This window comes from Carassius gibelio, chromosome B3 (assembly GCF_023724105.1).
Source record: "Carassius gibelio isolate Cgi1373 ecotype wild population from Czech Republic chromosome B3, carGib1.2-hapl.c, whole genome shotgun sequence".
Taxonomy (NCBI): Eukaryota; Metazoa; Chordata; class Actinopteri; order Cypriniformes; family Cyprinidae; genus Carassius; species Carassius gibelio.
Genome location: NC_068398.1, coordinates 45,328,459 through 45,344,083, shown reverse-complemented (window position 1 = coordinate 45,344,083; position 15,625 = coordinate 45,328,459). Strand labels below are relative to the sequence as shown.

Genomic DNA, 15,625 nt, shown 5'->3' with positions numbered 1-15,625 from the left:
AGGTAGTGCACTCACAGCTGTGTTCCTTCTTTGAGAAAAATGTTATCTATGAGGTTTTCCAGTCAGGATTTAGACCCTATAATAGTACTGAAACTGCTCTCATATGATCATATGATACTATTGATCACAACACTCTTTTAATATATCCTACAAAATTATGTCGGCATTAGTAGAATTGCATTGGCATGGTGCAAAACATACTTATCTGATGTCATCCATTCATAGCAGTGAATGAAGAGTTATCATATTGATCACAAGTACATAATGGAGTACCTCAAGGCTCAGTACTAGGACCAATTGTTTATACACTTTATATGTTAACCTTGGGATATATCATCAGGAAACATCAAGAAATACCCTCCATCACCAAAGACCCTTTAGCTCATGGCCAAAAAGAGCTTACTTAATCTCATGCCAGTGCCACTACACTGTAGTAAGCAACTATCAGTCTACGATACAACTGAGCCTACAGGTATATATAGATCTTTACAACATCGCTCGGTTAAAAGTATAAAGCCAAATTAGAAGGTTTTTACTGATCTCAATTGCCCTATCAAATAAAGATGGTGAAAAAGTTAATTATTCATTTAGCTCTCTGAATATCAGCAGTTTTGTAAACAACCTGCCAGCCTGTGCTGTGCATCTAACTTCTCCCAGTCATGTTTTTTATATTGTAGTTCATGTAAATATATAAATATGTTTTGTATAAAGCATTCACAAAGAAAGTACATTTGCATGGTTTTCCTATGTAAAATGGTGGTAAACATTTGAACAATCTATTTCTTTTGCAAATAAACAAATAAATGAATTACTTAAAATCTAGATAAATGTTCAGAAGGATACTGCAGCTCCTCTACAGCCCTGTTGTCGATCGTCCCTCGACTGTTGTAGACCAGAGTGCTGCTCAGTAACACAGCCAGACAGAAGATGTTTGTGTCATGCTTCGAGTCCCCCTAAGATGCAGAACCACATTTGTGAAGTTAGAATAATAAACTGGAAATAGTCATTTGCACTCACATTGAAATAGAACAGCAGAACGAGTCAATCTTTTGTTCGTTATCTGGCACGGCTCTGTGTCCATCTTCAGTTCTCTCTTCACAGCAGTTCAGTCAGTGTACTGTTTAAGTAAATTAATTACTCCGGGATATTGGTTTGTTTTAACTCAGAGGGAGTGTCAGCCACATTAAAAAAGTTAACAGCTTAAGTCATTTGTGGATTAATGCAAATTGGATATGCGAACCGTTTAAAACGATTCAGTTCGATTTGGTGAACTGGTTCAAAAAGATCCGGTTACATCGAGTGAATCGCTCAGGAACCGGATATCACAAACTGCTTTGTTTTGAACTCTATCACAAAAGACATGGAAGAGAAGACAATGCTGAATAAAGTCGTAGTTTTTGCTATTTTTGGACCAAAATGTATTTTCGATGCTTCAAAATATTCTAACTGAGCCTCTGATGTCACATGAACTACTTTGATGATGTTTTACTTACCTTTCTGGACATGGACAGTAGACCGTACACACAGCTTCAATGGAGGGACTGAGAGCTCTCGGACTAAATCTAAAATATCTTAAACTGTGTTCCGAAGATAAACGGAGGTCTTACGGGTTTGGAACGACATGAGGGGGAGTTATTAATGACATCATTTAGATTTTTGGGTAAACTAACACTTTAAGGTTATCTTTGCTGCTGAAGTAAAAGAGTTATTGGAACCTTGGGCACTAGTAATTTGGTAAATTTGTTACATCACCTTGTCCACGTCTCCGAGTCCCTCGGTGTCCAGCAGCACCAGAGTGGTTCCTGGTTTAGTGGGGTGAGGCACGCACCACATCCAGATGCCCTTCGTCTTGGACTCGATTGTGCTGCCCAGTGCAAACCCTGAGAACCACACACCAGAAACCCCACAATGACTTGCATGCACTCATCTGGAGGACACGAGTGTTTGGATGACATCAGTGCTGCTGACCTGTTTGCTTCCCTGCCAGTCGATTCATCAGGTAGGACTTCCCAGTTCGGTAGAGACCCACCACGGCCACCACCACCACGGGCTGCTGGATCTGCTCCAGAACCTGCAACGCTGACCGCTGGACACACAGCTTCCCATCGGACGCCGTGTCAATCAAGCACACTGGTTTGTCCATGGCCACTGGAGACACAAACACATTTCACTTCCTTTAATCAACTGCATTGAGAAATACTCCAATAATCCTGCATTACACAGTACAGTAGCTCCCCACATGAGCATTTCCTCTTTCTGTTCAGAAACTTTGTGTGAATTGTGTGCCCAGCTACAGTCTATAACCAGACTGGGTTTAGTTGATGTTGGTTTCTACTAGAGAAGTAAAATACAAATAAAATACTTTGAAGCTCTAACAAAAAAATGGACAGAACATCTATGAAGACAAGTCAGGTGTAGAGTTCACTAACACACACTCGTTGAGTCCTAATATTAAATCACCAACATGAAACCTCAAATACAAATAATCACACATGATCAACTTCAGGGGCAAAAACAAACAGGAAGAATCTGCTTTTGTGCTGATGCTGACTGTAAAACACTGAACATTGATTGTTTGCCGTTATAAGAGCAGCACAAGTGCTTTAATAATCTGAATGAAGGAACGTCTCTTACCCGTTTGCTTTAGTTCACTCCAGTCTAACTTCAGTCTGAGTTGTGTTTATGTCGTAGCTTCCTGATATTCTACCAGTGTCTCTTAGACACACCTTCAGGTCCAGACTCTCAATGCTGATTGGTCAAGAGTGAGCTAGGGGACGTTCCTGGTCCCCTTTTTATCAATAGTTTGTACACACAAATGTGTGCACAATGAGTAAGCACAGTTTCACGCAAAGTGTGTGATTTACTAACTTGTACTTGTATGTAGGAATGTGTGTAAATATATGGACAAAATATAGAACCTTTTCTACACACTAAACGAGGCACTTGGTAAAATATTGTAGAAACTTAATTTTCTGTAAAGTTGCTTTGCAATGATTTGTATCGTAAAAAGCGATATACAAATAAACTTGAATTGATTTGAATTTAATTGAACTTGGTCTTTCAGTATGTCTCAGGTTATTCTCTGTGGCTGAATTTAACTCCTCCTATTAACTGAACAAACAACAACACACAGTTTCAATCTTGGATTTACTTTCAAAATCAGCAACTGCAACGTGGAAAACATGTGACAGCGTTACAAGAAGCTTGGATTGTTTCCAGAATGTGCAGCCACATAAAAAGATAAGATGTTTTTCATTTTTGTGGTATTACATGACACAGACTGGAATGACATTTTGTATATCTGAGCCTTAAACAAGAAAAGCTGGTCTGTCTGTTTAACCTGTGATAAAACTTGTTTCTGATGACATTGAATGGAAATTCCCAAGAACTTCCCCCTCCAGAGTATCAGACACGATGAAAAGAAATGGGAAACTTTAAGGTGTACTCATGACCCCATCAGAACTGAATGACACTGACAACACAAGAGTCCAGGGAACTCTTTCATTCATAAACTGTGTACCATAGAATGTGTTGAATCAGTTGGTTGGGTAAACCATCAGCTAAAAAGTAAATGATTGTTATACTATACTGGGCTGGGGTTTATTTTGATTGGTTGGTTAATATTCTAAGTTGTGCAGTTATTTATATTAAGTAGTTCCAGGTATGTCTTCACAGCATTACATGTTCATATCGCTTCACCAGATGCAGTTATTTCAAAGGTCTTTACAGTCTACAACAGCAAAAGAGCCAACACTGGCAAACATAACATATACAACAAAGACGTGACCTGTGTGACTTCACAATCAAATGACTTCAGGTTGATAGGGAACAAGGGCACATCTGGCTGTAACACTTCTCACCATTTTTCTTGTTTTATTATTTACTTTAAAGGGTTAGTTCACCCAAAAATGAAAATTATGTCATTAATGATTCATGACATGAGCGTGAGTCATTAATGACATAATTCGTATATTTGGATGAACTAACCCTTTAATGGCTATAAAGTTTTAGAGCTGTTTTACTGCTGCAATGTATCGCAGCATGTCTTCATTTAATTACTGTTTTTATTATCCTTGGACTTTCTGGTGGAGTCGACTCAGCTTTTGTTGTACTCCCTTAACTGTTCCTGTATTTCAGCATAAAGCTAAAAAACCTTTGTGTGTTTTGCACTGCCATAAATTTGAATAACTTAGCGCTTCCACCATAGACTGTATTAAAACATGAACGTAGTGTCCCGAAGAGTGTTTTTGGAAGCCTAAAGTGTGCAGATCGGTCCGTCGCCATCTTGGCAGCGCGTCACTGCGCGACGTCACTGACAACTGCTGAAGCCACGCCCACCTAGCGCGACAGCGGTGACAGCAGCGCTAATCCACCTGTCAATCAAGTGCCCACGCCCTTAATAATGCACAACTTTAAGGTTTAATATAATTTAAACGGATGAGTTATAAAAAAATTCACCCCCTCACAGTTGTCATGAATGGCAAAACTAGCAGTATAGACCAAAATCTATTTTTGCAGTCAATGAATTGCAGTTTTTTGTCACTTGGCCTCACGAGAGAGAGCAGGAGGTTGCTGCTCGGCTTCCACGTGGAGTTTTCTCAGTGTTTTTGGCTCTTTCACTACTGTCATTGCTACGTAAGATTGACAAAGCTTTTCTGTATGAATCTGCTCTTTTGTTGTCAATGCTGTACCTTAAAGGGTCAGTTCACCGAAAAATTAAAATTATGTCATTAATAACTCACCCTTATGCTGTTCCAAACCCGTGAAACCTCTGTTCATCTTCTGAACACAGTTTAAGATATTTTAGATTCAGTCCGAGAGCTCTCAGTCCCTCCATTGAAGCTGTGTGTACGGTCTACTGTCCATGTCCAGAAAGGTAAGAAAAACATCATCAAAGTAGTCCATGTGACATCAGAGGGTCAGTTAGAATATTTTGAAGTATCGAAAATACATTTTGGTCCAAAAATATTTACTTTATTCATTTTTGTCTACTCTTCTGTGTCTGTTGTGAGAGAGTTCAAAACAAAGCAGTTTGTGATATCCGGTTCGTGAACGAATCATTCGATGTAACCGGATCTTTTTTAACGAGTTCACCAAATCGAACTGAATCGTTTTAAACGGTTCTCGTCTCCAATACGCATTAATCCACAAATGACTTAAGCTGTTAACTTTGTTAACTCCCTCTGAGTTCAAACAAACCAATATCCCGGAGTAATTCATTTACTCAAACAGTACACTGACTGTGTAACGAACCACTGGAGGCACCACAGGATCAGCCCAAATAAAGACAGACACCAACGAGCCCCTTTTGTTTTTGTGTTTTTACTGCAAGCATAAAATGGGACAGTGTTACAATCACTTGTTCTGGATCAACAATCTCTCTTCAGAGTGCTTCCCGCAAACTCCCACATATTACAAGATGTATTTTCTTTACAGTATTTTAAGTTGCTCAGTTTAATTAAAATGCATAACACCAAAAGCATATTTTTATGTAGAATTAATAAGATTTATGAATTCTGACAAATTAATAAAACATTAATGAAACTAAATGAATACAACTCATACCTGCAAGCATAAAATGGGACAGTGTTACAATCACTTGTTCTGGATCTTTCATTAGTGGTTCAAGCACGTTTTGGTGAAATCTGCCAATACATAATTCAGTTATTTACATTGTCCCATATTTCAAATATGTAGGCGAATTACTAAATCAAAGTAACAATACAGAGTTTCAGTTACTTCTAAACACACATAACATGCTTTAAGTCATGAACTACATTACCCATAATGCACCGCCAATTGGCACGCATTTCACTCTGTGCAGCAAAGATTAACCACTCGTGTCATTAAACAGATTTATGTGAAACTCAGATTAACATTAACAAGCATCCTCATACTTAAGAAAATTAACATGGACATTAACTGGCACTTTAGATGTTATCCCGCTCATAGAAATATGACGCAATCGCACGTTTCAAGCAATAGAGCTTGGGAAACTACGTCACTGCGCATTGCATTCTGGGTATTCGCGGCCATGTTTGGGGACACGCTTATCAGTAAAAGTGAAAGTGAAAGTGACATGACATACAGATCAAGTGTAAGATTACATATAAAGAACAACTCAACAAGGAAGCAAAGATGCGGTATTTAGAAAAAAAATCAAGACAATCAACGAACTCAATCTGCACGAACACAAAGAGTGGTCGGATGATCTTAAGAAGTTACACGGCTCCTTTAATTTTTAATATGCGTTATTGTAAACTGTACAAATTAACCTCAGTGCATTATGATGCACAAATAAAGAGATACAGAATTGATCAATTTTGCCGTTTATTACTGTAACAGGTGGTATGCAATATGCATAACACTGATAATGCAGGAGATGTGGTTCATGCATAGGTAACATTGTCTGTCAAATCGATTAATCACATCCAAAAAAAGTTGTTTATATAACGTACATTTCTGTATATATATATATATATATATATATATATATATATATATATAGATATATATATATATATATATATATATATATATAAATCCACATACATATGTGTGTATATATCAGACCAAAGGGACAATCCTTCTTTTCCTTCTTACTGCTGCTAACCAAGCCATGTGACGCCGCTTTGTTAGCTCGGAGACCTGAGATCAAGGTGCGATCAACACACAACAGGTTCATTAACAGTATATTTTGTTTTGATTTCGCTGTAACCTCTATTTAATATGCTCTAAAACCCTATTTTGAGTTGTCTATTACCACAGACACATACCTCTCTTCAGAGTGCTTCCCGCAAACTGAAAAGTGCAACATGTGAGGAATGTACCATTGGTTAAAGAGGGGGGTTAATACCAAATCAGTAATACAAGGGAACACAACACATTTTTATCGTCAAACTTATACAGTACAGGGCAGTAGTGCAATTATAATGTTCCAAAAAAAAACAAATGCTGGATAAAACAATTACAATTTCCATTCTAATCTGAGTGAATTAAATATTCCAACCTTCCCTACTTTAATGAGATGTGAATCATCTCTCATTATCAAGCTCAATCTCTCCCTGCAACTGATTGGGAATCAGAAGTTTGATGAATTATAAATTTTTCACACTATTGCAGACTGAACTGCTGTGAAGAGAGAAATGAAGATGAACACAGAGCCGAGCCAGATAACGAACAAAAGATTGATTTGTTCTCAAGTTACTCATAGTTAAATTTTGTCGATGCTTCAAAATATTCTAACGGACCCTCTGATGTCACATGGACTACTTTGATGATGTTTTTCTTACCTTTCTGGACATGGACAGTAGACCGTACACACAGCTTCAAAGGAGGGACTGAGAGCTCTCGGACTAAATATAAAATATCTTAAACTGTGTTCTGAAGATGAACGGAGGTCTCACAGGTTTGGAACGACACGAGGGTAAGTCATTAATGACATAATTTTCATTTTTCTGTAAACTAACCCTTAAAAAAAGTAAACTAACACTGAAAAACTCAGTTAAGGTCAAAGGTCTCTGTGTCTCTGAGTGTTCTGATTTGTTACAACATACTGACTGTTCTGCACATTACAAAAGTCACATATTAGACTTTTATATTGTTAATTTGTCTTTTCTTTCTTACCATCTTGCCATCCTCTTAATATGGATTTCCCCTCTTAGTAAGTCTTACTTAAAAGTTTCACTAGATTACTAGATTGGATTATTTTGCTGGTTTAAATAAATGGCAAGTATGTTTACACACACAAGGAGTTTGTCTAATAATTAAAAGTTTAATCCAAAAAAAATGGCTTTCTTATTCACATCTTCTTTTATGAACATCTAAGTTTTAACTTTGCTAAAGCATGTACTGTATCTATGCCTTCAACTGTTTGAGAAGAACTTCTGCTTAAGACATGATTACATGCTTTGTTTGTGTGAGCTGAATGTTTCAGTTGCTATATCTTAGTGCCGCGTCTGTGGCATTACAGGGTGTGTATTGTATCCTAGTGTGTGTTGTGTTTTCTTTATTGAATGTGTTAGGTACACATACTACAGATGCCTTTCCTTCAAAGTTTGCAGAAGTCTGCAGTCAACCGATTTGAGATATGTTTGGGTGTCACCATTTGCTTTTGTTCTGTTTTTATTTATTCTAAACATCTTTTTCAGTATTATGTTTTTTTTTGGGGGGGGGGGGGGGGGTTATTGTTTGATTATCATTTTACTTTAATTTATTACTGATTTATTGTTAAAGTTTTCATATTTAAGATGAAATTTAATTTAAAATGAAAGTCCGCTTTCAATCACTTCTTTGACTGGATCTCACTGCATCATTGTGTAATAAGTGACAGCAGAATTTACTGAAAGATTTATCCATGAGGGAATGAGGGAAAGCTTTAATGCAGTGCAGGAGATGCAGACTCACTTCTCAAATCTCAAAATGCTTTTATGATGCACAGTAATATAAATCCTCTTCACCAAATAAATCCATTTCAGTTCAGTTTATTTAGTTTCTATCTAGCTAAAACGAGTTGGAATTTGGAGTAATCTTTTATATATATAGATATATATATATATATATATATATATATATATATATATATATATATATATAGATAGATAGATAGATAGATAGATAGATATAGATATAGATATAGATAGATAGATAGACTTCTTTCTTAGGCTTTATGAGAGTTTTTAGGAGTGGAGTAAATTAGACAACTTGGTGTCTGATTATGTAAAGATATATAGAAAAGTAATAGGATTTGTGAACTCAATTCTAAGTGCTTTCTGAAGAGGAACAACATGCGGAAATTTCTTACTTTCAGAACTTGTGCTGCTGCATTCTGAACCACATGCATATAGGTCGTTTGAGACCTTGAAATTACAAAAGACAGAGAGCTGCAGTCCAGCCTAGTCATAATTAAAGCATAGCATTTTCTACATCTTTTCATATAGAAGGGGCTTAATTTTAGCAAGCAAGCAGAGGTGAAAAACTAGATCCAATTACAGAGCTAATATGTTTATCAACCTTGAGAGAGTTGTCAAACTCCATTTACTGAAAATCCACTCACTGACAGCAGGTGGCGCTTATGGAAAAGCTGAATTATGTCAGGATTCGCTGTGGAAGGAACAGTGGAGATTCTGAGAAACATCCACTATCTTTAATATTGGAATCACAGGGAAAAAATCCACAACAAGAACACGAGAAATAAGACATCTAACAAGTAGACCGGACAAACAAACTGAATAGAGTGGTGCTTTTAAACACACGGCAATCAGGGGAAGACAGATGCATGTGTAAGGTCCAGGCACTCGGCCCAAGGAAGGTATCCAGTGCTGGATGAAGGTTTCATACGTGTTCGGTCTTTCAGTGCGTAGAGTTAGGTTAAACTCAAATCTGACTCCATTTTATAATTTAATGTGACCCCATTTTAGTTTGACCTTGAATTTAGGTTGAAATGCAAATTGGTTGTATGCCTTTTTTAATTAGTATTCTTCTGGCATTTGATTATTCTAGTTAACTCCTATTCTTATACTGACTCATTCATTCGGGTGCTCATGTTGCTAACAAGGATTCAAAGTAATCTACTCGAGTCAATAATTACAGAGTAAAACAGAATAAAATCAAATGTAACAATTTATTATCAGTCATGTAAATATGTGTTCTGCCAATTAGATATCCAATGGAAACATATCAAATCATAGCATTATAAAACATCAAATTCTCAAAGATTAATCTAAAAGTAAACTATGCATACCTGACCTTAGAAAATACATAGTATGAAGTGAAGAGACGCACCACACTACGGGCTTTCTGGCTACAGAATCACCCTGATCCTCTTGCTGCATTCCTTTAAATACCTCAAAATATATCTTAACTATTAGGATCTGTATTATCTTTTATAATACTTTTATAAGGTTGAGACCATTGTACCAGTTGCTCTTAGACATTTCCAATGATGCTAGACATGAGTGTTAGTTCACTTCCATTGACATTTTCATGTAATCATTTTGAGCAGATTAAGTAGAAGGAAGAATGGGTGAAGGGATTTAAAATGAAACAAATGGCCAGAAGGGGAGGAGGTCTAGAAGATGCCCATGTATGTTTGTATTGTCTGTTTCTCAGGAGATAAAATTATCTCAGGTTCTTTCATCCTTACACATGGAAAGGGTCAATTAACTGGGACACGGAACATATGGGGAGGGAAAACGCAACAAAACCAGTCCAGGTGTGTGAAATTACTCTCGGGGAGAGCAGAGTCCAAGGCGCTGATGAAGGAGCAAGGAGCCCAGATGGACCCATGCCACAGCCATTATAATGACTAAAGTTGGAGCCGATGGAGGGAGGAGCCATGGATGTGGAATGGCCGCTGACTCCAGGGGGCTAACCAATGGCGGCGGAGCAGGTGGTGGAGGAGCCTGCATTAAGATTATCTCAATAACACTGTCTTTTCTCTTTGCAGAATTGGAACAAGGTATGTTTTGGGGGGGTTCTTATTCAGGCAGTAATACCTTGCATTATGTTTGGGGGTTTAATGTTTAAGCTCTTTTATGTTCAATTAATTTGGGAGCCAGAACCCCCATAAGGAACCATACTGCCAAAGATAAATTGTGTTCAATAAACTGAAGTAACTTGGCAAAGTGGTCCTTTCTGAAATATTAAAATACTGCAAACTTACTGGTTTAAATCCTGAGTTTCATCATTGAATTGAATTACTTTGTTTACTACTCAGATTCCACTTGAACATCGAATGAAGCACTCTTGGTCAACTTTGGTTAAACTCTGGTGACTGAGCTGCATTTGGCTAGTTCTGTTTCTGGCTGGCTACTTAAAAGGAGAGAGTAGTGGTGTCTGTTTGTTTAAAAACCAAGAATTAAATGTTTTAAACCAACTTTGGTACGTATTATCATAGTTAGGAGAACAATTAATGTTGTTACGACAATGTTCACACTTTTACTTTCAAGCACACCATGTTTTAATGTTAGAGGGGACATGCTGGCACAACATAATGGGTCTAATGAGTGAACATAATGAGTAACTCGTTTCAAGCTAAATATTGATTGTAAAGGGGTTATTATGCAGATGCATAACAAGTGTTTTTACTCTGAGTTGTACATGCTATTTGAATAAGTTAAATGGAAATAATGCTATTTCATTTCATGTTAATGTGAAAAAATGAAAGCTATATTTTAGGGAAAAACAATGTTAGCATCTTTATTTTAATATTTTAATTCATGTAATACATTTTATTTTGGAAACACGTTAATTAAAAATATAATTGCTTATGTAATCTAAGTGCATCTATAGTAACTGGTTGCACAGACTGTACTTTGAATGACAGAAAAGAAGTTAATGAGGTCTCATGTTAAGAACAGAACATTTACTTCTTCTACACTTTGTGTAGATGTTTTATTATTATTATTTAAATCAGAAGAATTGGAAATGGCGAGCCCACCCCAATGAGACTGTGTGACGAACATGAAAGTGGTGTGGCCAGCCACGAGAGTCATCAAAGAGAGAGCCCAATGGGCTTAATTTTTCCATCGAAACACCAGATAAGAGCATCAACCTTGTCCACACTGGTAAGAATACTTAGTGCACTCAACGCACCCACAGTTGAGGAGCAGAACTTCCCTTTTGTCTGAAATCCATACACTCATTTAAGTAACTGATCGCTTTTTGGAAGCAACGTATGCACACACTGGTTTAAGGAACTATTCTTTGGGCTCAGACACATATATTCAAGGATAAAGAACTCAAAACTGAAAGTGTAATTTAAGTTATTTTAGGGGGTTATCAGGAGAAAATGCCTCATCACGCGTATACGCGTTAATCAACTCCAGAGGGTTGAATGGGTTTCTATTTGATTTTGTTTATTTCTTATTTTAAAGAGCTCTTCATTTTATTTTATCGTTTATATACTCAGTTAATGCTGTGCCTTTTACATTGCTGTTTCAGGCAATAAATCAGTTAATTGTTCAACCTGACTCACTCTTCTTAACCAACCCCTGTCCGAGCCTAGATAGATGTTAGTGCTTATATCACTGGTGCAGGAGTAAAGGCACTGCATAACCGTGGGGAATTTGTTCATATTTTATTGTCAAACTGGTAATCATTACATCCCTAATACAGACTGTGTCAAAGCAGCTTTACAGTATCAAATAGGAAAATAGTGTGTCAGTAATGCGAAAGGACAATAGTAAACACTCAGTTTTCATTTAAAGTCCATTCATCATTGAATTCAGTGATGTCATCTCTGTTCAGTTAAATAGTATCTGTGCAATCAAGTCTACGATATCGCTGTAAATTAAGTGTCCCCAACTAAGCAAGCCAGAAGCAACAGCGGCAAGGAACCGAAACTCCATCGGTGACAGAATGGAGAAAAAAACCTTCCAGACTGCAGCAAAGTCAGATTGTGACATCGGTTTCCTGTGGTCTTGTCCTGTTGGTCCTCTGAGACAAGGTATTTACAGGGGATCTGTATCTGGTAGGGGTGTAACGGTACGTGTATTCGTACCGGACCATTTCGATACAGGGCTTTCGGTACGGTGCACATGTCTACCGAATGACCTAATGCAAGATTTTGTTTGGGGAACATAGATACATTTTCGTGTTTAGAAAACGAACATATTAAGTGGCGGACGTCTCCGCGTTTAGCGCAAATCCCGCCCTGCAGCTGATTCTAAGGCCGGTGACACACTGGCTGTGAGTGTGCGTTTCTGCTGCTTTTTTGCTTCGCGTTTTCTGTGTCTTTACACACCAGAATCGTGGCTGACGCAGTGCTGGTACGCTGCTGCTACTGTAGGTGACAGAGGTGCACCGCCGACAGACCAGGATCTTGTCTTCACGACAACAATATCTATACTTCATGTTGAGCATAAATATAAAGCCTACTGATAAAGGACACCGTCAACAGTATTGACAGCAAAATAGACTATGTTTGACAGGTGCAATATGCCAGTGTATCACCGGCCTAAGGTTTTCAAAAGGCATCACGCGACTGTGAACATAAAAAATACTTGATACTAAATGATTAATAGTAAATGTTCATCAACATTTACAAATGATGAACAGTTTCAGTGGCACAGCAAAAAGTTGAACAAAGAATTAATAAACTATTTACAAATATGTTTAAAGGGGGGGGGGGGTGAAATGCTATTTCATGCATACTGAGTTTTTTACACTGTTAAACAGTTGGATTCCCATGCTAAACATGTACAAAGTTTCAAAAATTAAGTTGTACGTTTGAAGGAGTATTTCTGTTCCAAAAATACTCCTTCCGGTTTGTCACAAGTTTCGTAAAGTTTTTTTCGAGTATGGCTCTGTGTGACGTTAGATGGAGCGGAATTTCCTTATACGGGTCCTAAGGCACTTCTGCCGGAAGAGCGCGCGCTCCCGTATAGCAGAGCACAGACGTTCACTGATCAGAGCGAGAGCGAAATGTCACCAAAGCACAGCAGACAAAAAAAAAAAACAACATTAAGGGACCGGTGGATGGAGTTTATTTTTACAGAGCATCAACGGAGTTGTGCAAGTGTTTTTGTTTGTTCCCTGCATGTCGAAGATGCTTGTTTTACAAACAAGGCCCAGTTTGACGCCGGATTTGCGTATCGTTTATTTCTTAAGGATAATGCAGTCCCAACGAAAAAGGGTCACGATTGTGTGTTGGAACCGCAGGCGGTGAGTAAAACTGCTTCAAAAAAGCACATCAAGTAAACAACATGCGATGTTGTCATCAAACTGCACTTCCCACATGTACACCTTTAAAAAAAAAAAAAAAGTAAATATACTGCTAAGCAAATATATACAGTTTCAATACATACCACATATAGACGTCCTGCTGTAGTCATTGCTGATGCTGCTCTTGGTAAATTTCAGCCTCTGGATCTGATTCTGGATCATAAATATACGCTGAATCTGACTGTAAGCCATGGTTTGTTTTGGATGATGTTTTTTCCTCACGATAATGTCACAGCTTCCAAACGCTCGTGATTCTCCAGGAATGACTCGAACGCTTCCCTCTCCTCTCTTCCAGACAACGGACCAGAGATCTAGACGGGGCGAACCTCTGAAAGCACTCCTCAAACAGGTATTCATACACAAGGGCTACACAGCTGGATGTTCGTATAGCAGCCAACACTTCTCTCAGTCGTCGTCCCCCACAATATGCACACTGTTCCTTACTTGCTATTGTTGACACGTCACCACTCGGCGGAGTAGGGGTCCAAAGCCACGAGCGTGCATGTATATAAAAGACGTCGTCTCGCAACACCGGTGCACGTTCTCCTCCACAGGGTTTTCTCTCCCAGCCTAGAGGGTGATTACTGATGACATGACACAGCACGACGCTGTAGACTTCAAGTGTACACACAGCAAAGAAAAGGACTCACCCACTGCACTCCACACACACTCACAGTGAATTAGGGTCAAAACCACATAGGACCGGGATTAGTTCCTGGACGTTGGGGGCACCGATGCAACAGACGGCCAGAGGAAATGTCACAGCCACGACAAGGCACCAGACTCCTTTTTTTTGCTGGTCCCGGCTCACCCACCAATCCTATTACGGTGGGGCCGCTCACACTGGTCACAACTCCCAAGAGGTATATGGATATTCCACACTTGCAAAGTAACTGTTGACACGACAAATATTTCAGTGTACTCACACTTTCATTAACACGGGATCTTTCCACTTCTCTTCCAGATAACCGACACAACTGATGTTTCTGATGCCCTATTTATGGGTCTCCTCTTCACCAAATTGCCCAATCAGTGATCGCCACGCTCAACTAGACACCTGTTCCCAATAACACGCCGATTTGGGTTCGCCAGCGTTCCCGGAAGCGGCAGTGTTTGCGATATATGGTCCGGGTGGAACTAATCTTCCTCATTTTTGGTTCCGCCCCGTCACAGTCACTCCATGACATCCTCCCCGCCAATTCGTTCTAGTCCCTAGGACGTCCTTCACCTGTCCACTCGCCATAACGTACAGGGGGCCGTCCCCGACGGGGTGGTGAGACGGGTCACAACCCAGACGGGCGCATTCACAAAGCCCCTTGGGACCACGACCCATCCACCTATCCATGGCTCTACCGGCACTTGGGATAGTTACTATTTGGGATATGCACTACTCAATGTTCTTAACCGGTCATCGCTCTGCTGCCGCTCCCTCCAGCGGTCGAGGTCCCAACCCCAGCTTGACGGTATCGCCTCCTGTTGGCCTCCTGGCGCTTCCACGATGCCCACCATGTACCCCTCTTCCAGGTCAGGCACCTGCTCTACGGAGTCCTTCCGACCCTGCTCCTCAGGGAGCCGGGACAGGGCGTCCGCATTGACATGCTCTTTGCCCGGCCGATACTGAAGCTGATAGTCATAATTAGCCAGCTGGGCCACCCACCGCTGCTCTACGGCACCCAATTTGGCCGTCTGTAGGTGTACAAGAGGGTTGTTGTCTGTGACAACTTGTACCTTCGCACCCCACAGGTAATCCTTGAACTTTTAACTCAATGCCCACTTTAGTGCCAGCAACTCAAGCTTGAAGGAACTGTAATTAGCATCGTTCTTCTCTGCTGGGTGGAGGCTCCTGCTAGCGTAGGCAATGACCCGCTCCACTCCCTCCTGACGTTGGGCCAACACTGCC

At 39.3% G+C, this 15,625-nt stretch overlaps 3 protein-coding genes across 4 annotated transcripts in view; 1 reads left to right on the top strand and 2 right to left on the bottom strand.

Moving 5' to 3' along the window:
- LOC127952767 (gastrula zinc finger protein XlCGF8.2DB-like) overlaps window positions 1–15,625 on the top strand; it is a 270,368-nt gene that overhangs the window by 135,172 nt on the left and 119,571 nt on the right. The window lies entirely within an intron of this gene.
- Window positions 1–15,625, bottom strand: part of LOC127952759 (guanylate-binding protein 1-like) — a 75,434-nt gene that overhangs the window by 9,295 nt on the left and 50,514 nt on the right. Inside the window, exons 1-4 of one of the 2 annotated variants that reach the window (XM_052551475.1) lie at window positions 2,635–2,722; window positions 1,969–2,148; window positions 1,753–1,880; window positions 844–953 (exon numbers count right to left, since the gene is read on the bottom strand). In XM_052551475.1, coding sequence (XP_052407435.1) covers window positions 844–953; window positions 1,753–1,880; window positions 1,969–2,143 — 413 coding nt within the window. In that variant the 5' untranslated portion in view covers window positions 2,144–2,148; window positions 2,635–2,722. Of the gene's footprint in view, window positions 1–843; window positions 954–1,752; window positions 1,881–1,968; window positions 2,149–2,634; window positions 2,723–15,625 lie in introns of those variants that run through there. The other variant, XM_052551474.1, reaches the window with a different exon arrangement.
- LOC127952758 (guanylate-binding protein 1-like) overlaps window positions 1–15,625 on the bottom strand; it is a 95,979-nt gene that overhangs the window by 29,851 nt on the left and 50,503 nt on the right. The window lies entirely within an intron of this gene.